The 24,560-nt window shown below is 41.3% G+C and overlaps 1 protein-coding gene across 1 annotated transcript in view; it reads right to left on the bottom strand.

Annotated features, from left to right (window-relative positions):
- Positions 1–24,560, bottom strand: part of LOC118784859 (collagen alpha-1(VI) chain-like) — a 28,869-nt gene that overhangs the window by 1,638 nt on the left and 2,671 nt on the right. The window contains exons 3-33 of the mRNA XM_036539309.1: positions 22,003–22,209; positions 20,605–20,764; positions 20,217–20,330; positions 19,950–19,970; positions 19,794–19,814; positions 19,658–19,702; positions 16,870–16,923; positions 16,242–16,286; positions 15,909–15,935; positions 15,722–15,748; positions 15,543–15,587; positions 13,521–13,574; positions 12,874–12,936; positions 12,292–12,354; positions 11,841–11,894; positions 10,602–10,637; positions 10,224–10,286; positions 9,538–9,600; positions 9,191–9,253; positions 8,627–8,689; positions 6,397–6,447; positions 5,601–5,636; positions 3,983–4,045; positions 3,721–3,786; positions 3,313–3,348; positions 2,931–2,967; positions 2,253–2,261; positions 2,013–2,146; positions 1,676–1,782; positions 1,181–1,364; positions 367–538 (exon numbers count right to left, since the gene is read on the bottom strand). Of these exons, the coding sequence (XP_036395202.1) occupies positions 367–538; positions 1,181–1,364; positions 1,676–1,782; positions 2,013–2,146; positions 2,253–2,261; positions 2,931–2,967; positions 3,313–3,348; positions 3,721–3,786; positions 3,983–4,045; positions 5,601–5,636; positions 6,397–6,447; positions 8,627–8,689; positions 9,191–9,253; positions 9,538–9,600; positions 10,224–10,286; positions 10,602–10,637; positions 11,841–11,894; positions 12,292–12,354; positions 12,874–12,936; positions 13,521–13,574; positions 15,543–15,587; positions 15,722–15,748; positions 15,909–15,935; positions 16,242–16,286; positions 16,870–16,923; positions 19,658–19,702; positions 19,794–19,814; positions 19,950–19,970; positions 20,217–20,330; positions 20,605–20,764; positions 22,003–22,209 (2,183 nt within the window). The remainder of the gene's footprint in view (positions 1–366; positions 539–1,180; positions 1,365–1,675; positions 1,783–2,012; positions 2,147–2,252; positions 2,262–2,930; positions 2,968–3,312; positions 3,349–3,720; positions 3,787–3,982; positions 4,046–5,600; positions 5,637–6,396; positions 6,448–8,626; positions 8,690–9,190; positions 9,254–9,537; positions 9,601–10,223; positions 10,287–10,601; positions 10,638–11,840; positions 11,895–12,291; positions 12,355–12,873; positions 12,937–13,520; positions 13,575–15,542; positions 15,588–15,721; positions 15,749–15,908; positions 15,936–16,241; positions 16,287–16,869; positions 16,924–19,657; positions 19,703–19,793; positions 19,815–19,949; positions 19,971–20,216; positions 20,331–20,604; positions 20,765–22,002; positions 22,210–24,560) is intronic.

Genomic DNA, 24,560 nt, shown 5'->3' with positions numbered 1-24,560 from the left:
AATGGACATTTAACTAAATTTTCCATATGCTTAACTTTATTATCTTGGTATATTCAATGAAATTTGTCATTTTGAGCTTTTGTGCCTCCATAGTCCTTATTAAGGGTTAAATGGCTTTATGAATGGGGACAAAAGGACAGATTACTATTGGTGCTCTTACTTATTTGCTTACTTATTCAGGTTAAGTACTTTACACAGATGTTAATCAGCAGTGTTCTACATGTCCTACAAAGGATAAAGATCATCCCACAACCTTCTACTTACCATAGTTAGAATTCCAATTCCTTAGCCGCTATCCCAACACACACACATAGGCACAGACTGTTCTAAATGATTTGCTGTTGCCTGTGGTAGTGGTGATAATACCTTGGCATATGTAGCCGGTTACGTTGTTAAAGAAGGATTCCTCTAGGAGCTGAGAGTGGTCAGTGATCTTCAGGTAGAGCCCAGGCTGGGACATTCCCATGCAAACTATCTCCTGTAGCATGGTGGTGTAAGGGGCTCTGCGGAAGATATCTCCAATGCCAATACCCACGACCTGCAGGAGACAAGGGTGGATACGCAGGTGGGTGTGTGCCCTGTGTCTTTTTTATATTCTGAATTACAACCTTATTCCTTAGATTTGCTTTGGAATGACTGGAGCAGTGTTCAAGATTGGAAATCTTATTCTGCCAAAGTTTATCCTGATTTCCGTCCCAATTTTCAATAGATAAAGCATTTGGTAATGATTTATCAGATAATCAGTTTGACAAGCATGAACATTTTACACACTCCACTGTAGTTGGACACAAATACTCAAATGATGGATAATCCTGTTGTAATCAAATTGCTCTATCAATAGAGACATGAAAGAGACAACACAATGTCATGTATAGTATCTCCAATATTAGCTTCAGAGTCAGCCAATGCAGATGGAATGCTGGGACAGAGTTTATCAGTTGTTGCTGAAACACTTTTAACAAATTAATTCACTGGTGACAAAAACTATCACTGGAGCAAAAAGAAAAAAAGGAAATAAAGGCAGTGATGTGGTATAATAAAATTTCATTTGAAGGAAACAAAAAAAATTGCAAAAAAAGCAAAATAGGAATGTGAATTGATGGCAGCTCCATTACTTGGTCTCATGGTGGTAAAATGTGTCCCATTTTGTCTGCCGCGCCCCTTGCCTGTCCACTCTTACCCTGATGTTGGGTACGTTGCAGAGAGAGGACAGGGGCTTGGAGTCCCGAGTGTCCGACCTGCCATCGGTTAGCACAATGGCCACCTTGCTGGAGAGCTGGGAGCTGCCAAAAGCTCGGCGGGCAAAGTCCAGTGCTTCCCCTGTGAATGTACCACCTGCAATCCAGCGCATGTTCTTCACTGCCCTGCAGAGAGAGGACAGTGTTTCACACAGTGTCAACTGTTGTTGGGAGTCAAACAATACATGCACATGGACTCTATGCCCTTTAACAAGGTGCTTAGCCTAATTTCCTCAATAAATATCTGGCTGGGTCAATGGATAAATACAAAATGTGCATTTTGAGACATCCCAGGTTAGTGATTTGCATGCAAATAATTATGGTTAGGCCATGAATTGCTACACCAATTGCCTGATTTGGTGTTTAAAAATTTTCAATTTCAGTTTCAAACATAAAAAATGAAAGCCTGCAGTGTGGGTGCAGCGAAGGACCCTGACCTTTTAAGCTGCGACAGTGTCGTGATTTTGGGGTCATCCATAGACACCAGTTCCTGTGTTCCTTCGTGGCTGTACTGCACCACACCCACTCGAGAACCGGGTTCATTCTGAACACAGATAAAACCAGTTCAGCTGAATTTAATGCGCAGGTGGATCAATTCACCACATGTACTGTAACACTGCAATGCAGAGAAGCCTAAGTTCACTGCTACAGTGCTGCCATCTAGTGGACACATAATTGTTAAAAATGAGCCATCCTTGTTTTCAGTACATTTTTTTTTTGTAAGTGACCAGCATAATTCCTGCTAAACTATGTGATATTTTTTTAGTGACCCACCTTGTTCTTGCTGAACTTGGTGATCTTATTGATAATGCGAATGATGAACTCCTTCTTCAGGGTGAAACTCTGCAGACCCACGCTCTCTGAGCTGTCCAGCACAAACAGCAGCTTCACAGGCCCACACTCACACTCTGAGACAGCAGGTGTTGCAATGAGTTTGACACCCCAAGAGCCACGGATGGAAAAGTTTGCGTGAATTTGTTTGGTGAGCCTTGTCTGAACAGTTCACATACTTACCACAGCATGCTGGAAAGAAAATTAAAACAGAGCCTTTGGTCAAATGTTCGCAGCGTAGGCAAGCAGAAATATTTGCAAAAAGTCAATATACTATATAAGCACCATAATCAACTCCATTGTTCTATAAAATAGCCTGACTGGCTACGTTTAGAGCTGACAAGTAAGCTGCTACAGGCTCTGAAGTTGTAAAAAATATTTAAACTGGGTGACTTCATATAGGTTTATTGCTACATTTGCCTGCAGGAGCATGTGCATTCTTTAAAGACCGATTTTGAAATTTTCTTTCTGAATATGGCCCTTCGCTCAGAATGGTCTGCTGAGTGTTGTTTATACAGCCAAAAACTATGAACTGGACGATGTGTCTGTTGATGAGCAGATAACCAAAAACAGACAGCATACACCCAGTTGAGTGAAAGAGAAATCATCTAAGGAAAGAACATTGGCATAAACATTTCATTTCACAAATGAACATGTGGCCCTATTGGAAACACAGCTGCAATTAAAGTATGATTAGAATAAATACACCCAATCAGCTTTTGTTAATTGACTTTCTCTATTCACTGGTGCAGTGAAACTTCTTGAAATATGAATAGTTGAAATGTAAACCTTGATATAATGTGTGTATATTTCTTAATGCTGCTAATATAAGTCACTCCGTAGACAATGTAGACTACTTACAGCAGAGCTTCTGTATGACTTCTAGTATTTCACATTCCTGTAAGACAATGAATCGTTTAAAAAGATAATCCTTTTCAGATGCACACTACATAAAAGTAATTTTAAGTCATGATACATTTTAACCGACCATTCTCTGAAAAGTGAGTCTTTATTATTAGTCTTAATGCTAACTGTCAAATAGTTTATAGTAAATGGAAAAAATAAATCTGAGAGAATCTAAACTATCTCCACAAAGGGCCCTGCCTTTCACTAGACAATGTTTGAAAGATTTGTGTGTGGGGAACAAATCGGTCTTGGGCATTGGAGTATCGGACAATAGCGGAACCGTGTCACCATTGAAAGTCCTCCCATACCCCACCTCCCATTCTCCAGCAATACTCACGTCCACTCCTGGGTGTCCTGCTAGTCCTGGTGAACCCTGGTGAAAGAGGAGATCAGATCATTCCTACTCCAGGTGCATCCCAAAGGATCTGTGGAATGTATATGCTACTGGTGTTAACAATCAGCTGATATTGCAGTAAACCCCTCTCAATTACTCCCAGTTCCTTTTTGTAGACATTGAGTGATTTGGGTACTGCTCTTCAGGGACAGAACTTGTGACCCAACAGCTGCAGGTTTGACCCTAAGCGGGGCACTGCTGTAGTACCCTTGAGCATGGTACTTAGCCCGAATAGCATTAGGGTAGGAGTAATGTAATATCAAACAAGGTAGCAGCAGTGTGCTTGCTCGCAATGGGTGCTGAAACTGTTGTTGATCAGGGTTCCAGTTCATGTCCATGTGAAGCACCCACATTTTCCCCTGGTAGTCCAGGGTATCCCTTGAGTCCTCTGGTTCCCTCTTTGCCAGGCAGATCATTCTGAAAAGCAAGAAAAAAAAAAAGCTGACAACAACCAGCGGTGAAGTGAGATGAAGTTCAGCAAGAGAAGAGCCCATAAAATTGCAAGCCCATCAGCAGAGTTCCACTTGTTATCAAGGTAGTGATCTCCATGGCAACTGTCACAACAGTTCTGTTTCCTACGCTCAAGATTCTGAAAGTAAATAAGAGCTCTCACGTCATCGCCTCTGTCACCGGGCAGCCCCACGTCTCCCTTCAGTCCAGGGAAACCCCTGACACCCTGTCAGAGAAGGAAGGAAAGCAGGCCCTGGGGATCACTATGTGTCAGAGTGGCCGGGACAAGCACTGCACTCCTTAGCAGTGGACCACAGAGCAGGACAGAGACATGTAGCTAGTGATGCCTGTGCTTCAACAGGAATAGCTCCATTTAAGTTCACAATAGCAGCGACGTGTCCAAGAACATTGTAAAACTAGATGAAGTAAGACCATTTGGGGTAGCAACTCCTCTTGGGTTCGAACTGATTATTAAATCTTTTTTAAAGATTTAAACCATTCAGCACTGACATGTTTGAGTAAGTAATTCCCACGTCAAAGCACAGACAGAACATAACAGAACGGCCCTATCAGTTTTCAAGCAGAGGTAATCATTCACTATTAAGTCATTAGTCCTAATCCTTCATTTACCTCTCTCAGTGTCTGTTTCAACACAGTGAGAATGGATGGGCCTTACTGAATGTAAGCAGCACGTAGGTTTCACATCCATGTAAATGTTTAAATGTGTGTGCGTTCAATACCCCATTGATCAGAAATTAACCCCCTGCCAAAAACCCATAAATAAATAAACACGAAAATAGTAGTCTCACACAAGAACATACAGCTAAAGTATGGAGAATAACAACCTTGACTGAGGATTTAAAAGTTATTTCAACATCTGGGACTTTGCCATAGATTATGACCTTACATTGTTTAGATAATTATTACTTAAGGGAACATCTGAGAAACATTAAACACTGTTTATAGAATACATTTTACCACTTGTTTTGCCCATTATGACTTCAAGTTTCCTCTCCATCTGATATGTGGGAAACTGGGGAAATGGTGTTTTAAAACATATATTGGGAAAGTATGAGAAACTCTGGAGGCCAGGAGCAGTGCATAATTCTTGACATTTTAAACATGACTAAAATTGTTAAGTGCTCAGTTTGATTGTCAAGGTTTTTGGGCTTTTGCCATATAAAGAGCATCGGCAGTGTGCATGTTACTTTTTAAAGATAAAGCACATTCCTCTGTGATTGGTATAAATGCCTAAGGTGAGACATGAAGACCAATCAAAGACAGTCTTTGACAGTCAGGCACTTCAGTGCGTGAGGAGACAGGCAGAATGACCTACAGGCTGGCATACGATCCATTGCGTAAATGAATTAAGAATTTTCCTACAGATGCACAGAGATGGATCTAATAAAATGTGGATTTCCACCCCTCTACAACCACTGGAACGAAGGCCAGAGGCTGCAATTGTGAATGTTCAATGCTTTGTATTCCTGACTTGATGTTTTTTGAAATAGGATGGAAATTTATGGCCTTCTGGTACACTACATTTTTTGTGTGAGTATGTCCTTCCTGTTTGTAACATTGCTGAACTACAGCAGAGCCAGTCTTCAGCTGTGTTCCTGGAGGTCCTCTGTGAACACAGTGCAAGGGACTTAGAGTGTGCACATCCTTCTTCAGCAAAAAAGTGCTTCCAACGCCCCACCATACATTCAAATAAGATGGCTAATGATGTCCTTGCTGAAATTAGTCATTAATGGTAATTGTTAAAGGATTACAATTCATACCTTAATTCCTGCAGGACCTCTCACACCAGGAAAACCCTGTAGAGAAGGAAAAAAAGGAAGAAGCAGACATTCACACCTGCAGATCATTTTGTGTGATAAGCAAACCACACAAAGAAACAAATATGAAACAAAATCACTATCCATCAACTGTTCTCGGTTCAAAATGAGATTACACTAGCAAATCAGCAGTTATGTGACATGAAACAAAACAATGGGATAAGTGGTTACAGTCTGTTATTCATGGAATCTCTGTAAATGAGTCGTGGAGGTGTTTTATGATGTGATAGACAACTGAGGGTGGAGCAGTACGCTACAAAGCCGTTCTTAATAGAAGCGGAGCTCTCATTGGGTGGTTTTGTCCAAACTGTTGCAAAATTTTCCCAGCTCTTTAACTATACCAAGAAATTTCTCAGTCCCAGCCGAAGAGACTGACTCATTCAATTGCAACTTGACCCCAGTTCAAAGAACCTCACTTAAACATAAACAGGCTAAAGCAAGTTTTGAATTTGTCATCATAAGCGGTCATGTCTACTGCTGTTTATGTTGGCGGTTGAAATCCCCTGCTCCCTGAACACTTCGGCACATCTGATACCCAGTCTGTTTGCATGTTTGTATATTTGCACCTAAAGTCCTGAGAAGGACTGACTTGCTGAGCACAGGTCAGAGGTGAGTAACATTGAAGTGAGGTGGGAGTGAGGCAGAGGTTTAGAAGGTAGCCTGCTTTTTTAACTCTGACAGTGACAATAATGTGAGTCATGTGATGAAAATATGGCTGCTGACTAGTGAAAATGCATACCTGGAATCCAGGGTATCCAGGTTGTCCTTGCCCTTGCACTCCGTCATCTCCCTGAGGAATGACCATTGAGAGGAGAAATTAGGATCTTGGCACTTGGTAATGAAAAAAGGTACACCCATAAGTGATACTGGCCCAAAAATCAATTCCCATTTCAGCCCATTTCTTCTTTTAATTAAATTTACCTAAGTTTTCCTAATTCACCTTTCACTTTAAAGACATGGAAATGAATGAAACACTTATTCCGTTTAATAACACACATTTAATATAAATTGTATTTGATGTACACTATCAACCCTCCCCCCCAGGCCCCACCCATATCATATTGTGCCATCTTTGTTGTCTGTATTGATGAAAGGATTGACAACCTGCTCAGACTCAAGCTCATGTCTTAGGCTAGTCCCTCCAAGCAGTAAATGCACAGTAAATTTGAACAGCTAACAGAAATAGTTCTCCAATCATTTACCTTTGACATTCAACAATGGCCAGGACATCCCCATGGAAATGAAGATGCCCTGTCTCACCATCCATGCAAAAGGGTGGATTGCTGCCATTGTTTCAAGCAAGACTATATGGAGGAACAAAAGGAAGGTGTGCTTCATGATGGGAGCAGTAACAGCCCTAGAGAAAGGCCCCTAGCTGTTCAGCTGAGAAAATAAGCACAGGAGAAGGCTCCTGTTCTGGCAGAGGTTCATGGCTGGGTGGTAGCTGGGCAGAAGCCACCAAGGTAAGGGGACAGAAAGCAGCTCCAGACAGAGTTGTGAAAAGTTCTCTTTCTCAGTGGGAATCCTTGGCCCTCAGGGAAAGAAACACTCTATATGGTCCACGGGCTAGTGGGTGTGAGCCACTTTGATATGGCCAAAACTGACAAGTGAAGCTTCACTTTTACTAGCTTGGATCAAGGTGGACAGGTGATCCCATACAGAGCTACCAGGTGAGGGCCCCCTTTGAGTGCCTTGGGGTTTGCCTTTGTGGATTATTTTATGCAGTTGCCTGAGGCCTTTGCCATCTCTGATCAGAACACCACTACAGCGGCAGAGAAGCTAGTGATGGAAGCTGTCTGCCAGTGCGGGGCCATGGAGGTGCTCCATAGTGATCAAGGGAGAAATTGAAGCATGCTCTTTAGTGAAGTCGGCCAGCTTCTTGGGGCACACAAGAGCCACACCATACCACGGCACACTTTAATAAGGCCTTGGCTACTGAACTTGCCAGTTCCTGACCGGTTCCTCTCAATGGGATTGAGACACTGAGTTGACCTAGTGTTTGGCCTGGAGCTGCAGACTCCTGTTGACCTTGTATACAGACATCCACCAGAGGTGGAGCTCCCCAAATTGGCAAGCTCTGTGACCGGCTTAAAGCAGCTCATGACCTTGCCCACCATAATTTTGTGGGTGCAGGGAGCAAACAGAAGTGGCTACATGACTCAGGATGCTGAGGGAACTAATTCCATGCAGGGGAAATGGTTTGGGTATGCTGCATAAGTCACAGGAAAGGTCTAATTCCAAAACGTTCCAGTGATTTGGACTATGCTCTTTTGGGAACAATATATGGAGGTGGTTTATTGGGTCAATCTCTGGACTCGGGGATGGAAGGTGGTAACCAGTCAAGATCATCTGGCCCCCAACAAGCCCTGGGATGGGGCTGAGAAGGTGAATGGCTCTGCTCCATAGGCCCGCAATGTCTAACCCTTGGACTGTACCAACAGCCCTGTAACTGGCTCACTGTCACCGGCATTCATCTTATGCCTACCCAACTCCCACCGATGCAGTGCAGTGGGAGAAATAGGAAATTTCAGCATGTGCCTGGTGGGGGCAGTGTGGCATCACTGTGCACTTTTCCAGGTGTGTGTAAGTGTGTGCTTACAAAATTTCCCATGAGTTGTGTGGAATTCTGTTGAATAAGTGTTTCTGTTGTAAACATTATGCATTGTTTAACAGTTGTTTTATGTCCTTATAAATGGTCAGCATGTGTTTTATGATTCTTCAATAAATGTGAAAACACGACACTATTTAGGGATTTGGTCTTTAACATCCTGTTCAATGATACCTCAGAACTGTTGATTCTGGCATTGGTACAATTTCTGAATTTAAAATAATAGCAGAGAGAGAGTAATCCACTAGGCTTTTTAACACTTTCACCCCTGCTGCCCTCTTGTCATCCCACCTCACTGCTGATGGCACAGGACTGAAAGCAGGACATCCTATTACCGAAATGCCCAGTTAGGGCTGCTCACCCTCTCACCCACAGGGCCTGCTTCTCCAGGAGGACCCGGCTGGCCCCTGGCACCCTTCACCCCCTGCATCATGGGAGAAAACAACAGAGGGTGTTACTGCTTGCTTTGTGTAACATCAGCCTGAATCCCAGTTCACCAGGACTCAAACGTCATTGTAGGGTAAGTGTATCCTCTTGATGCCATCTGAGCAACTAATAGGCACCTAAAGGAGTCCCAGAGCGCTGAGAGCAAAATGACAAGGGGACCCTTGAACCTAAACATCCCCACCCCTGGTGGAATGAAACCATTGTTCTGCCAGTATGGGTTCCCTTTCATGTCAGCAAATGACATGGCTGGTATCAAACCCAGACCCGGACTTAGCCTGTGCTGAAACAAGTGCTTTTTCTGCCTGAGCCACTCAGGAGCCATTTTATTGTATACAGTACAGTATTTACTGAGGCAGTTCAGGTTACATATCTTGCACAAGGGTACAATGGCAGTGCCCTACCCTGACCTTCTGGTTACAAGTCCAGTTCCTTAAGCACTGCATATGAAATGAGCAGAATAACTTCCTGATGTACTTACTGCAGCTCCTAGTGGGCCTGGCTCCCCTTTGTAACCCTTCAGACCAGGAACACCACTGAGACCCTGACAAAGCCATTCAGAGACACAGAGGAAATCATTGTACACAAATACTTAATACAAATATAATATGTTTATATAATTCATATCAAAGTTATTCAAGGGGGATCTCTGGTGCTCATCTTGGGGTTCAGGGAGGGGAGGCGGGCTGGGGAAATTACCCTAACGGTCTCTAGTCCAGACATCTCACCCTAGTAATATTCCACACTCCATACCCATTTCACAGATGTAATTGTGAACTTTGTTGTCTAAGCACATTCAAAGCAGCACCATCACCATCCAATACTCACTGCTGATCCAATAGCTCCAGATGGACCCTCATGTCCTTGAGCACCAACAGGCCCTGGGTCACCCTAGGGGAGAAAAAAGAAGAAGTTGGAGGAAGGATTACAGATTACTCTCTCTTTGGCTCCCTTGTGGTGCCTTACAGCCATGGGAGGGATATGAGCAAAGGTCTCTAGAACTCCTCTGAGACATTCCCAGTCAGAACGGTAATACAATGCTTGGAGACTGGGGACTTGATTGTGGCACTCAACCAATAACAATATGTAGGAGGGAGCTGGTGCTCCTCTGAATTAGTTTAACTGCATTTGCCGTACAGGCACATGGGATAACTGAAGGAAAAAGTGTGGAAAAATATATATCTTTACTTTCCCATCATCAGTTTGTTTACAATCAAGCTATCTCAGACATGCATCACAGCACTGGATATCCACTGGGACAAAAGTTAAGTAAAGAGCCTTTATTAATGACTGCCTCTGTGGCCTTTGATTTCTCCTTCATCCAGACATCTAATTACAGTGACTTTTACACATCTTTATTCACTAACAGCCTGAATAAACCCAAACAGCCATCTGCTCAAGCTATTTACTGTACAAAGTTGACTGGCTTGGAGAAATGTGTCTTTGTGGCTTCTAGGACCAGCCCAGACTCAGCCTTGGATCTCTGTGTCGGTGAACATTTGGAGGAGCTTTACCTTGTCCCCCTGGACCCCTCTGACTCCGGGGGGTCCCCTCATTCCCTTTTCCCCTTTCTCGCCCTGAGGGGGTGAAATAGGCAAACCATTACCACATGTGACTCAAGACAGGAGAAACCAGCCATGCAGCAGCGGAAGTCATTCAGTGTTGCTTTTCAATTTACATCTCACAGGCAGTTCATTTAACTTGTTTTACACTAAAACAAGATCAGGGCAGGAGCACAGCATTTTGAAGGTGGAGAAGTGTGTTTAATACAGATCATCAATCAAGATAAAACCTTTGGCTTGGAAGTCAGTCTCTTGATAAAACAATGACCTCTGGTTACCAGTCAGAATACCTCTATTCCCAGTTTGTGATGTTGATCAAAAGTTACATACTGTTGCACCAGAAGCCCCAGTCCTGCCAAAGTCCCCCTGGGAAACAATCACAAGAGCAATTTTCAGCAAAAATCACAGATAAGACATTTCTAACTAGCATGTGAACAACAGAACAGTATGTGCTCAGTTTAAACATTCAGAGACAATAACAGACTTATAACACGCTAGTGCTAAACCTCAAGCAAAGGGACAGAATATACATGAACATCCCCTGTTTTTCTGTAACAGACTTGAAAGGATTAAACTTTTTGACCACATTTACTTGTTCACCATAGACATCTTCGCCCCCTGGTCAAAACCAGGCAACTATGGAGACACTCATCTTTGTTTGCCACAATGTTGTCAGTTCTGTGAGCCAGATGGTACATTAGTGACATTCCAGAGGTTTTACCGGTGGAGGAAGTGGACCGAGGCTGTTTGTCCTTTAGATGTGCATGCCTGTTCATTTTAATGGCTAAATTTGTCACAGATGCATACAAAAATGGCTCCTTGATGAAGTGCTGTGGATGAATGTTTATGTGTTGTCTCATACAGTACATTGGTTTGCACACTGTTTGCGCTCTCAGTGAGTGTGTTTAGTCTACACATGTGTAGAATCCTGCATATGGAGTTATACAGTAAATGCACAGTCTGCTTTTAGTGTTCTTCTCTCTGATTTGTGCTGGCTGACCACCAGAGGCCCACAGTCAGATCACACAAGACTCAGGATCAAAGATGACACAGCACAGTGACTGACAAAATCACCAATCTGCATACTTTTACTTTACATTACTGATTACACTCATCAGTAATACTTAAATATACATGGTAAACCAATTCATCATAGTGGGTCATGATGAATGAGGATATGTAACTCTCAGTAATTCTGTAAGTAAATATCTGTGTATGTTTAATTCAGTTATGTTCACAATTACAAAAATTTAAATTAAAGTCAGTGTAAACCTTTTATTACCTTTGCATTCTCTAACTAGAGCTGATTTTCTGGGCTCCTGGATGGTGGCTGTGTCATTGCATCTGACTATGAGAGGGTAGCGAGAGTTAAGCTTTGTGCACCCCAAAACGAGCATACCTGTCACAAGTCATGTGTGAACAAATCAGTGTTTTGCTGGGCAGAGAGAAGTCTTTTGATTGGCTTGTACACATCAAGCAACTGGCAGAACATGGTAGCTCATGAGGCCTCACTCCGCTGATCACAACAGGGGATACCATAACGTAGGGTAATACATGTAAGGTACTCACATCATCGCCTCGATCCCCCTTGTTACCCTTTGCTCCTACCGGCCCAGTGTCTCCCTGCACAGAGACAAGAGAGGCTCCAGAGTGGAAGTGGAAACCCAGCCTATTTTGTCCTATCCCACTGATCCTGCATCACAGAGCTATGTCACAGAGCTTTCTTCAAGACAGAAGTTATGTGATCCCGTGGTTGTACACACAGGAGAACATGCTCAAGCTGATTGGTCGCAAAAGGAGGAGGGTGTGGTTGAAAGAATGATAGGTGTGTGGTGCAGTCACAAGACTGGGATTTCACAGTGGCAGTAACATGCAATCATTGAAGCCAGAGTTTCTGATGGTATTAATAAGACTGGTCAGCACATATGACCTGTGTCACCCCCTGTTTGCATCTTGCTTCTCTGGCACTGTATGGTTTTCTGTTTATTTATTGATTTATGTTAATTGACTGATTGGTTACCTTAGCTCCAGCTGCACCTGATACCCCAGATGCCCCTTCTACCCCAGGTGGTCCCCTTTCACCCTGGAAGTGAAAAATATTACAGCAAGTTAGACTGATCTTACCGATTCAACAATTGCTCCATCCAGGAAGTAAAGCCAACACTAATTAACAATAACCATCCATGAGATAAAGATGACCGCCAGCCTCACTAAATCAATAAATAGAACACAAAATGAAAGCAACCCCATTGTGTGGTCTAGGAAGTCAAATCAGTTCCACTAACCCAATATGGCAGTTGTAGGAATGTTTTGGAAACTGAATGTAAGCAAACAGTTTTAAGTTTGACCTCTGGTTTCTAGGAATTGTTACAAATTACAGTAGCCTTGTGCAAGGTACCAAACCTAAATCTGTTTAGTAAATATCCATTCAAGCTGAAGTCACTCTGGATGAGGTCATCTACCTGTATCAAGGAAATTACTTCTGCTACGACAAGTATTTGGTGCTACTACTAATAATAATACTGCTCAATAGGTAATGCAGGCAGCACAGACATACACAACACATTATTAACAGAAGGAGTCTGGCACTGTGAATGTCTACCTTTTGTCCTAATGCTCCAAATGAGCCTGGGTCCCCTTTCTGTCCAGGAGGACCTGGTTCCCCCTTTTGTAGGAAAATACACTGTTACACATCATCAGCAAGGTCATGCATTTTACCTCTGTCTCTTTCCCTTGGACTGACCTGAAGACACATTACATGTAACACAGACGTAGCAGAGACTACTTCAGTTGGCTGGCAGAGGGGAGGAATGTGGGACTTATTTAGAAGGGATATGGCAAATGAAACGTTTGATTGAGAATTTCTATTCTCTCAAAAAAATACAAGAAAACCACGGGATACGCCTCCATTCCAAGTCTTTTCATCTGTTTAGCTCAATTCAATTCAATTAAAAAAACTTTGCTGACAACATATTTGTAAATAACAACGGATAGTATTGCTTGGCATTAATATGGGATCATGGATAATATGGTGTCCTCACGGGAACACTGTAGCAAACAGCTGAGTGTGTTTCTAGTCAAGGGTGTCTGGCACTCCTACTGGACTTCAGTGCCAAACAGCACTTGGCCATGAAAGAGGTATGCTTCCAGAGAAGTGTCCTGCAGTGAGCAGGAGGAACCTCTGAACAGGGAACAGAAATGGGGGGCTCAGGGTGGGGGCGGATTATACTGAATCCTCTTCTCCCTTACCTCTGGCCCATCATCTCCTTTACACCCTGGAAGGCCAACAGATCCAGGCTCCCCCTGCACAGAGAAAAAGAGAATGAGAGAGTGAGAGACAGAAAGAGGCAAAGGAAGGACAGAGAGGGAGAGAAAGAGAAGAACAAGAATGGGAAAGAGTGAGGGTAAGAGGAAGGCAAAGGAGAGCCAGTCAGAGAAATTAAGGAAGAAAACGAAACACGGGATACTACTCAAAATGACAACTGGACGCTACTCAAAATGTTTGTTGAAATGTGTGTATTTTGTTTTTAGGAACGGTTGCTGTGAAAAAGTCACACCAGATTCATGAAATGTGTGGAAACACCCAATTTCGTTCTTACCCTTGTTCGTATGATGATGAATCTCACCTACTCTTACATTAGATGCTTGTGCATGGTATCACTAATATGCATAAGTAAATGCCCCAACAACTCCATTAAAAGACATTCTGACTTCCAAGTTGCAGGTATAGCTGATGCTGCCAAGAGGGAAAGAAAGATATTTTTTCTGATTCAGAGATGTAAACAATTCTGACAGAAGTGGATGCAAGAAAGTATTCAAAGTATTCAAACCTTGGCTCAAAGATGCTCATGAATTATATTCAGATCTGAATTGTAGCCCTGCTCTCTGGAGTGTTACAGGCAGAGGTTCCCCACGTTCCCATTAATCTGATAGTGAACGAATGCCATCTTTCATGGGCAGGACACAGTGGACACAGCGGACCAAAGTCCACTTACTGTTCCACTTACACATCCACCAGCCTTTTAGCTCATCGATAGTGTGCTCCATCACCAAGCGAGCGTGTATATGCGGTTTCATTCAGCTTCGTGCGGTGTCTGCCCGCGGTTGCATCAATCAGGGTTTTAGAACATCTTGCTCCAATCTGTACGTTCGCACATTTGGCATGAGTGGCCCCAGTCATGAAATTTGTTTGTTTATTGGAACAGATTTCAGATAAGAACAAACTGCTCAATTCCAAAATGCTTGTCATGTTCACATTCATGAATGGTGAACCTGGTATATTGAGTATAAATTAAAATCACGGTAGTTTGTTCATGTTTGGTGTTTTAAAGGGAGACACCTTGGTCCCTGGTATGACTGGTTTCGTCTGATTGAATTAATTCTTTGTTTTACAGGTTAACATCTAAGCAAGTGATTCTTAAATGAAGAGAAAGCTTGAATCACAAAACAATTTTGTGGTGATATTAACAGAAATAGCTTTCAGCATCTGCTAGGGGTCAATAGAGCTTCTGTCTAAAAAACTGATTTAGCCACCATTCTGTTGTCTGAGTCTTGACCTTCATGCAGATACATGGTGGTGACTTTAATTCAGGGCTGACTCATCATCTGCCGTCATCTATGGGCGTTCATCCGGGGTAAAGTCCCCTACTCCACAAAGGACCAAAAGAGGATGGGTTTTTACATGTCTGAAAATAGTGGTGATTATCTGTGATAGAATCCAAGCAGCTGATTATGCTGCAAAATGTGTGTAAATCAGTAACACAAAATTATTAGGGAAACTGTCCAAATGAAGGAAAAATAATCGTAGTGCAGAGGAAAAGCTCAACCTGCATTAGCACACTGTCCCACCATCCACACTAGCCTCCTGTGGCATATACACCCACTGCTTCACTGCATTCGCTAATAAAGACCTGCTCTGCTCTGATTCTAAGTGTGTGGGTTCAATATGAAATCTAAGAAAAGTTCTTACAAATGCCTTCAGCTGAGGGGACACAAGGCCTGCATGTGATTACTGAGTCTCCCATGATTGTTCTTTTTTGTTTCTATGTGGTTTATGATGTAACCACACGAGTTGCATAAAGTTATAGTGCTATTTTCATTTGTGTGTTGGGAGATGGGGGGTGGTAGTCATGAATTCTGTTTTAATTGTGAAGGCTGTATTTTAATCTATTGTGTGCTAGTTGTTTGACTGCTGAACCACACATTAAATACGCAGTCAAAGGTCTGCTGATTGCACCATGTGTTGCTTTGCCAGAGAGCGAAATATCGAACCATTGGACCATCTTTTCCATCCACCCCATCGTGTCCTTTTTCGCCCTGTCATTAAAAAGAAGGGAATACATCAGATGCAAAATGCATGCTAATAATATCTTAATTATTTTATAGTATGACTGAATTATTTATGAAATTAAAAATGCATGACCAAATGAATGAATAATCAATTCACCAACCTTTTGTCCGGAGGGGCCTCTGGGACCCTAACAATGTCAAAAATGAGATTAAATCGATGTAATCAAATTGGTGTCATTCCTCAAACATTAACCATCACAGTACAATCCAAAGTTGAAAGCTGTCCTTTGTGTTATTTTTTGTCTCATTGTATAGCCCTATGTATTCAGACATCAGAAATATCCCTACCTTATCTCCAGTGGAACCCCGGTCACCCTGCAATCAGAGGAAGTTGATCATGTATAGATATCAAATAGCAGGTGACTGAAGTAAGCTGAAAGATGTCTCTTAATGAATGTCTCTCAATGAATGCTGTGAATCCCTGTGTTTGTTAGATGTATGGTGACGGATTCTGTGATAAAATGACATGGCGACGCACAAGCTAACAGACAGCCTTCTTCCCCGCATCAATGTAACCCTCACAACGATGCAATAAAACAGACAATGCGAAAATGTGCCCATGCCACAGTGTTGTTGAGAGAATATGACTTGATGCTGATAAATAAATGAGAAATAAAAAACCTTTTCTCCTCTGTGACCTGGGGGTCCTTGGTCGCCGGCAACACCCTGTGACAGGAACAAATTCAAATGTAATCAATGACTATGTATGTTAAATCTTATTTTTATATCCAGGGTAGTAGCCCAGCCATGAGACAGGATCCCACACAGGAAGATGGGATCTCTTGAACTTGACTGATAAACTCCATGAGTCACACACACAGATGTCTGACCTTCAGATGAGAAAGAGTCACTGGAGTCTGGTCTCATACCCAACCCAGGACTGTTAGTTTTCAGATCCCTGCTGTTAGCACAAGGTTAGAGTTTACATAAACTCCTGAACCACTTTGCTATTAAATACTGACAACATGAATAATATTAACAATGATCATAAAAGCACTGAGACAATATGGACAATAATGTGTGGATGTTACACTGAAATTCACAATGAGGAAATGTCTTCTAAAAGCAAAGACTGACAATAAATGAAGCGATTAAGGTGAAGAATCTTAACTGAAAATTAATTCTTGCTTTTGATGACTGTGGCCTGAACTAAGTTTTTTTTCTAAATGGCAACAATATGTCATTCTTTCATTTCATGATTCTTTAATGGAAGATCATGCGGTAGCACTGCTACATTAATGAAGCTCACCTTTGGTCCCAAGTTGCCAGGTTTCCCAGCAACCCCTTGTCTTCCTCGTGTTCCCTGAAGGTAGAATATTTTTAAAATTTATTCCTGGGGAAGTGATCTCATATCTTTCCTGTTGTCATTGACAACTCATGTACAATTTTGATGAATACAATTAAATGATCATATGGTTCTTTGGTTCTTTTTGGTTCACTTTTTAAGGTAGGGACTTGAGATTTAGACTTTAAATTACATTATTTTAGAATTACTAGAGATCCAGGACTGTAGAAGAAATACAACTTTCCTCCAGAGCTCTCAGTGGGTTCATTTACTCAACCACAACCCTAATTCTCTAAATAACAGAATTATGAAATCTGGAGGCACATTCACAGCACACAGCATACAGCATGCTTGGATTGATTAGTCCCAGCAGGCTGCAACCTTAAAAGAGAAATGCTTATTGTTCAATCTTCAGGCCTTCATTATAGACAAAGTGCAAATAAGATGTCAGGGCCAGAGAGCCAGACACAAAGAACAGTGTGAGTTATAAAATGAAAAGCGATGATCATGTGATGAGTACCAACCATTGAAAATTATTTACATGCACACAAAAATGCAAACAAACACAGACACAAACTGAACATTGAAAAATTGAAAACTAAAGTGCAGCATGACCAAGTTTCAACAGCTGACCGGACAAGGTACAAACTAGCAGGTACAGATAAAAGTGCATGAAAAATGCATTTTTGGCACTCATTACTCACATAAAACTGCTTTATCTATATCTTCAAATAACAAAGCATTTTTGTGTGTATGAGTGTGTGTGTGTGTGTCCCTGTGTGTGCATTGGTGGAGCCTTAAGTGCTCAGCAGTTGCAGAAATCACCATCACGTTTCTTATATAAAGCAAATACAATTAGCAAAAATTTTTGTTTGCTATTTAAATGAGTTTGGTTCCAAATGTTTTGCTCTTAAAAGGTAAAGAGTAAATTTGCAATTTTCTCCACTGTTAACCTATTTGAATTACACAAGAATACTGGTTAAAAGTGGTTGGTTGATGTAACATGCAGCTTATAACATCTAGGCGAGCCTTCATGGCAAACATGAAAGGCATATTAGACATGTATAAGCTCATGTTATATGTATACATGTGGCCTTTCACTTTCTGCACTGTACTTAAGCAGGGTCCAGCACCTCACACTGTGCAACACAGTGCCTGAAGAAGAGCATCCTTCTATGCCAAAGACATGTCTTGGCGCTGTCAACACGCTGGCACTTCAATTTGTGTAATTGGAGAGCAAATACCGGCAGCTTCATTTATACTGCCAACATGCTTTAAGCATCACACTTGAGGTGTGCAAACATTGTGAGCTGAAGCTTAATGAAAGAAACTGCGCAAAGGGAATGAGCCCCCAGTCTTTTTACATGAAACTCAGGTGGTCAAAGTATTGCCTTGTTCTTGGCAAGAACACATCTACCATCTGCACAATCAACCCCCACAACATCAGAGCTAGCAAAGAAAAAATAATAACATTGTAAAGATTTACAGATTTAAACATGCCTTGAACATACACATGCCTAGGTTTACTGTATAAAGCACACTGCAAAGCTTTCATTTCATGATATTGTACATCCCTTGCCTAATACATGTGTGGACTTACAGAAAACAACACAGCACCGTAATGATGATAATAAACATTTCACATTGATATCTTGTTCTCAGATCAGGAAGAGAAAACAAATCCCTCCTTGGATCATGTTTGCCTTGTAAATCTGAAACTGACAACTGTAATGTTAAAGGCATATCCCTCTGACAGCAAAAGTCAAATGCACCTTAGAACATGGTTTATGGACTCGCTATACTTCAAAGGTGAACCACATGCAGTTCCACATGACAGCTATAAAAGAAAGAGTTTGGGAGACTGCCAAGATACAAACATCAGGGCATTTTTTGCAGATCATATACTGAGACATGTTTTGTAACTGAAGACCTTTTGCTCACTACAAATTCATGTGTTCAATGGATTTTTTTTTCATTTTTAACACAATAACCACAACATTGTTCAACTGGCTAAATTGGGGGGGAGGGGGGGTACATGTAAACTGCGAGGACACTATTTATGCACTTTTGTTGTCTATGCGGTAATTTCTGGTGCAATACCCTTGAGAGAGTGTTCCTTTTATGGACTGGTAATTTTTTACTTGGTAATAGTTGCATATGACATTAAAAAGCTTAATTAAAATTATTTCTGGAAAAATATCACAGGGCAATACTGTTCACAGCCACTGCTGTGGTTATTCTGTCTGGTAAAACTCTATGGATGCTATGCTGTGGAACAACACTGAAAGACTGTTGTCTTTGTGAGTATTTAGTGAAATCTCCCTGCTAACACTATAGCCCCTGTCACTAATGTGGGTGACTAGTGTTACCCCACTGTTTCCTCTCAAAACCTCCAGAGAGCAAAGCTCATCTTTCACAGGGAAGGAGAAAGGGAAGACTTCTCATGTTTATACACCAAATCAAACAGGCGATTCCTTTCAAGGACTCTACCAAACAAAACCTCCATCACATTTAAAGACACTCCCCTTCCCTTAAATGGGGAGATGACCTCCTTTTTCCCCTAATCACATCATCATTTATGTACATAAGAATGTCAGGAATATCCTGCCAGTAGTGACCCATCCTAATCACCTTGAAAGCTCACATAGCTCAATTTTAACCCTTAATATGCCTCACACGACTGCTACCACAACAGGCTTTTCAGCAATTTTGTTTGATTGTTTGATTGATTGATTTACTGAACAGTTGTTACCGTTTCCCCTTTCTCGCCAGGTGACCCTGGAGGTCCTCTGAGAGCCTGTGAATAAAAAAGGGTGATAAGAAGGAGGCAATCCACTGTCAATAAGCCAAAAGCACCAATTCCCTCATACTGACGTCCTTGCTCTTACCTTGCATTCGTATGAGCAGCACTGAAAAAAAACAACAAAGAAAATAATCACAGTTACAAAGAACACAATCACTCTACAGTGTAATACAAGAATGATATAAAGTAATGCTGAGGCAATGCAAACCATTATGCTGTCTCATACAAAGCTACTACTCACCAAATCCTCTGAATCCTTGTACTGTTGGGAGGCAGATGGAGGGGATGAGAAAGATGGATAAATAAAAAAAAGTTTTATCTGTCACTGTCAATGACATGAAATGAAATGCTTGTTCATGGGCATCAGTTCATCTACTGTAAAATAAAGATTCTATGCAGTGCCTGTTTTACACCAATGACCTCAATCAAAAGTAACAGCTGTTCCCTGTGAAACCTGAAGTAGCAATAGTCACCAGATTGCTGTTTGGCTGAGACTTGTATCACTCACAATGGTGGACAGGATGGTTTGGATGGTGTTTCTGACCACTGCTAGGTTCTCACTGGTTGCTGAAAGGTTATAGCTGTAGCGGACATCCGACGCAATGGCACCCAGTCTGTTGTCCTGAGGTGAATCGGAAACAGATGCCAAAACAGCAACCAAGCACGCAGCATCTGCCTGCCTGACTGACCATAAAACAGTTCCTTATGTGAATGGCAGCAAAGGTTACTTTCATTACTGTCCATGACTTGGCTGGTCTCATCATGCAATTTTTATGAAACGCAACAACCAAAAGCTAATGGAAAACATCTTGTTCATACCACATCAAAGGTTTTCTCCAACTGAAATTTAATGGAATGGAATGGCAACACAGTAATGCTGTGCCATCTCAGCTTACCAGATGATCGGGCGTGATGGCGATGGCGAAAATTTTGATGTCCATTCCTCGGGCTTCGGACACAGCGTAGCTGATACCACCACATGGCTCCTTGTAGCCATCAAATGGGTGGCCGTCCGTCACAACCACCATGTATTTGTTTCCATGGAATGGGGAGGTTCTGCAAGAGGGTATCAAAAGCCAGGATTAGAGCAGATGGGGTTTTAGCACCTTTTACCAGATTGTCCTAGAATATATCCTGATCTAAAGGTGGTCCAAAGCTGTGGGAAACTGCAGGTATGTCAGTGCGAGGCTGGCTAAATGACAATGTTCAACTTCAAGTTCTGAGAGCTGACTTAGCTGTTTATTTATACATTTATTTAGTTAGCTAAGAGGGCTATGTAAAAGAATGAAAAAACAAATGTATTTAATGTAAACCACAATCAAGAGATTTGATTAATTCATCATTGAAGTAGGTACTATAGTTCCCAATACTAGTGATTATTTTCCCTTTTTTTCTGGTGTGACCTGTAATAACATTGATTTTCATCATCTCATAGTACATCTGACACATTGTGAAGAGCAGTATTGCCAGTTTATTTTCCTTATCCCTCTGATAGTATTTTCCTTAACATTGGAATGATACCTCTTCATAACCGAATCCTGGGTTTTGGAGCCTTTTCCAAAAAGAGTTAAGCCATGGTTCTACAGCTATTGAGATGTTAGCTGCCAGTCTGGTGGAGCAGCTCCATATGGACACCATCTTTGTGATTTCATGCCTGTAATAGCTCCGCTCAAAGGGTTGTGTGTCCCTTTCTTCAATCAAGGGGGAAATCATAATGACAGAAACCTGCCTGTTTGACTACCAAGATGACCAAAGATCATAACACACATAAAACCATTACACATTTCACAGGATCTCCCCATACACAACACTAATATCTTGCTATGTTTTACAGGCAAGTGACAGTTGCTTATCCTCACAGAAAAAGACATGGTGGTCTTTCTAAGTACAACTCAAGATCATATCTGAGAGAAAGGGTTAGAACAAATCTGAGTCATGATTGGCCTAACCACAGTATAGCTTAGATGTCCTTAACTGAGAGTCATCAGGCATTACACCCTCATTTTGTAGTCACCTTAATTGCCGCCAACTGAAATGACAACAGAATATTTTCTTATTTTAACTACATTCTGATAAACAAAACTTTTGCTTGAATTTCAGTTAAGGACCAAAACTATGGAATCTGTTGACCATATTACCATATAATTCAAAATATGCGCTCCCGGACCATAACATTCAGAGCGTTGGGTAACATTTCAGCTGGGAGTCAAAATTAGACATCAAAGCATCTGAGAAACATACTTCAATGATGTAGCAAACCTAGAAGCTTATAATTTTCTGTGGTCCATACTCACCCCATCATCAGCTGGCCTGTTGCCACGGAGATGGCACAGTCGGTGTGGGTCCCCTTCCCGATGTAGTGGATGTCTTGGATAGCTTTTCTCAGCTGGGTTTTTCCTGAGGCCTCTTTCAAGCTGAGGAGCTCACTCATGATCTTCACCTCATCACTGTAGTGAAGGACTCCTACATTCCATGTCAGGTTACGGTCACAACGGTAGTACCTGCATGTTGTGTGTGTGTGTTTGTGTGTGAGAGATAGAGAGAGAGAGAGAGAGAGAGAGAGAGAGAGAGAGAGAGAGAGTGTTCGACATCCTCAAGTGTCAGTCATTGGGTGTGCAAATACATTTTGCTAGAGCTGAATATATTGCTTACAGGGGCAGGTCTTTAATTAAATGATTAAGACAGTGTCGTGAGCTGTAATCCCACCATGTATGCTGAGGCAAGGCTGGCATGACAATTCACGGAGAAGTATTTTAAAAAAATAAACATACAGTACCTTCTGCTTTTTTCATGTTGGGAATTACCTTACTTTCTTACCTTAAAGAAATTTTGAGATTTTTAGATGAGCATGTTTTGATTTTGCTTATATTGTTTTTGTGTTGTTCATGAAACCCTTACAAAGTATGACAGGAGATTGATTCTGAAATTATGTAATATAGGTCATGGAATTTTGCCTTGTTTTTATCAGATCTACAAAAGAGGAAACCTCACCTCATTCACACCCATAAATTTTCACATCCCCATCTGGGTGATTTAGGGCAACCATAAAAAACCACAATGTTCATCACATACTAAATAAGATTAAAAAGTAGTTTAAAAGTCACACAATCCTTTGACTCTGAAATTTACATTAGTCTTACAATGTTACCTTAATAAACTATAATTAATTGTTGGGAGAACATAATCAGAATAATTACACTGATAAATGGTGTAATCAGCTCCCCAGAAGTGACCTGCAATTAGTGGCCTGTCTCCAATAAATCAGAATTTGACAGCTGGATTTTTCTGGTTTGTCTCCCTCAGTAGCCTAAAGGGGGCTTTTGCTAATCTTAATGTGAAGTGCATGTTTGAAAAAAAGGAAGAACTTGCTCACAAATGCAAGACTAGTCATGTTTTCCCAGTGGAGTTCTGCTAGGAGAGCAATGGCATTGTGAAGTGTGATATATTACACAGATAAACATGCAATCTAAAGAAATCACCCTACCACATTTATCAATTTCTCACTCTTGTGCTACAAGGAGAGGACCACTGAATGGCAGGAAGGTCTATGAAAGAGGGGAGATACGCCTTATGTCCCTCTTGCACTGTTGGAGGAAAGTCGATTAGCATTTTTTCAACAAGTAGCTTTACTGTAATCGCCTAGCAAATATTTGAACTTAAAGCAAATTGGGGAATACTATAATGATGCAATGATAAGCTTGCTTACTCTACTAAAAACAAGGATTTGGATCACCATAAATGCAAATGCTCTGCTTCAAACGTCCTTTTACTATCTAACCAATACCATATCTTTATAATGCATTAAAACAATGTGTATGAAATCATTTCGACTGGACATTTTTTTGACTGGATTGCAATACTGAAGCCACTGTGTTCAAAGGAATTCCCTGTGCTTCACTATGATTTGCTAAGACAAACACAACTCATGTTTTTGATACTACACAGAGCACGGTGCTTTACAGTGTTTTTTCTTTCAGCACAAAAGCCATGTATAATATGTTGTGGTGGGGTTTCAAACAGCATTGAATTTTTTATTCCTGTATTTCTACTGATGTTGGAGTGAATTGTTAAATTATTGTTAAATTATTGTGTGTGAGTGTGTTAATATGTTTAATTTGCTTCAGTATGCTTTAGCTCCATGTAAGGAAGCAGACGTCCTAATAGTTCAAGGGTTCCAATTCATGTGGGGTGAACTAAAGTTCAGAGATGGTTCCCAGCACTAGTCCTTCCACGAGGACAGTTACAAATATATACACAGAGGCAGAGCCACAGACATGAGGTGCAAACACTTATTATCATGAAAACTGGCAACGCTGTTCATCATTGCTTTTACCTGTCTCAGTAATTAAGCAGCTCTAAAATCCACCAACAATTTTTTTTGGCTCTGCACCTGGTTCTGCATCTCATTCTTGCACTAAATATGGCAATGATGTCTTCTCAAGCAAATCTCAAGGAAAAATTGACATTTCTTAATGTTAATTCTTAATGTTATGACAAGTTTTGTGTGTAAATGATATGGAAGCTGTTGGCAAAATGAACTGACAATGGTTTCAGATCTGATTGCATGAACATACAGTGTACAGGTTGAAAGAGTAGTTCTCCAGCACCAGTAGCCTTGATTAAAGTAGGGCTTTTATCCAGTCAGAAACAGTAACTTTGATCATAAAAACTGTCACAACTGACAGAAACATTTGCATCACAATCAGAATTATTATAATACTGCGGCATTCAATAAATATTTCTCTGTAACTTCCACAAATAAATGCAAATGTAACTTTTTCAATAAAACAGAACAAGCTGTTCATCAGTAATAAATGTGGCATTTGCAATTTATCATGAATCAAGTTAAGGA

This window comes from Megalops cyprinoides, chromosome 10 (assembly GCF_013368585.1).
Source record: "Megalops cyprinoides isolate fMegCyp1 chromosome 10, fMegCyp1.pri, whole genome shotgun sequence".
Lineage (NCBI taxonomy): Eukaryota > Metazoa > Chordata > Actinopteri > Elopiformes > Megalopidae > Megalops > Megalops cyprinoides.
The sequence above is the reverse complement of the archived record's forward strand: the minus strand, read 5'-3'. Positions and strand labels throughout refer to the sequence as shown.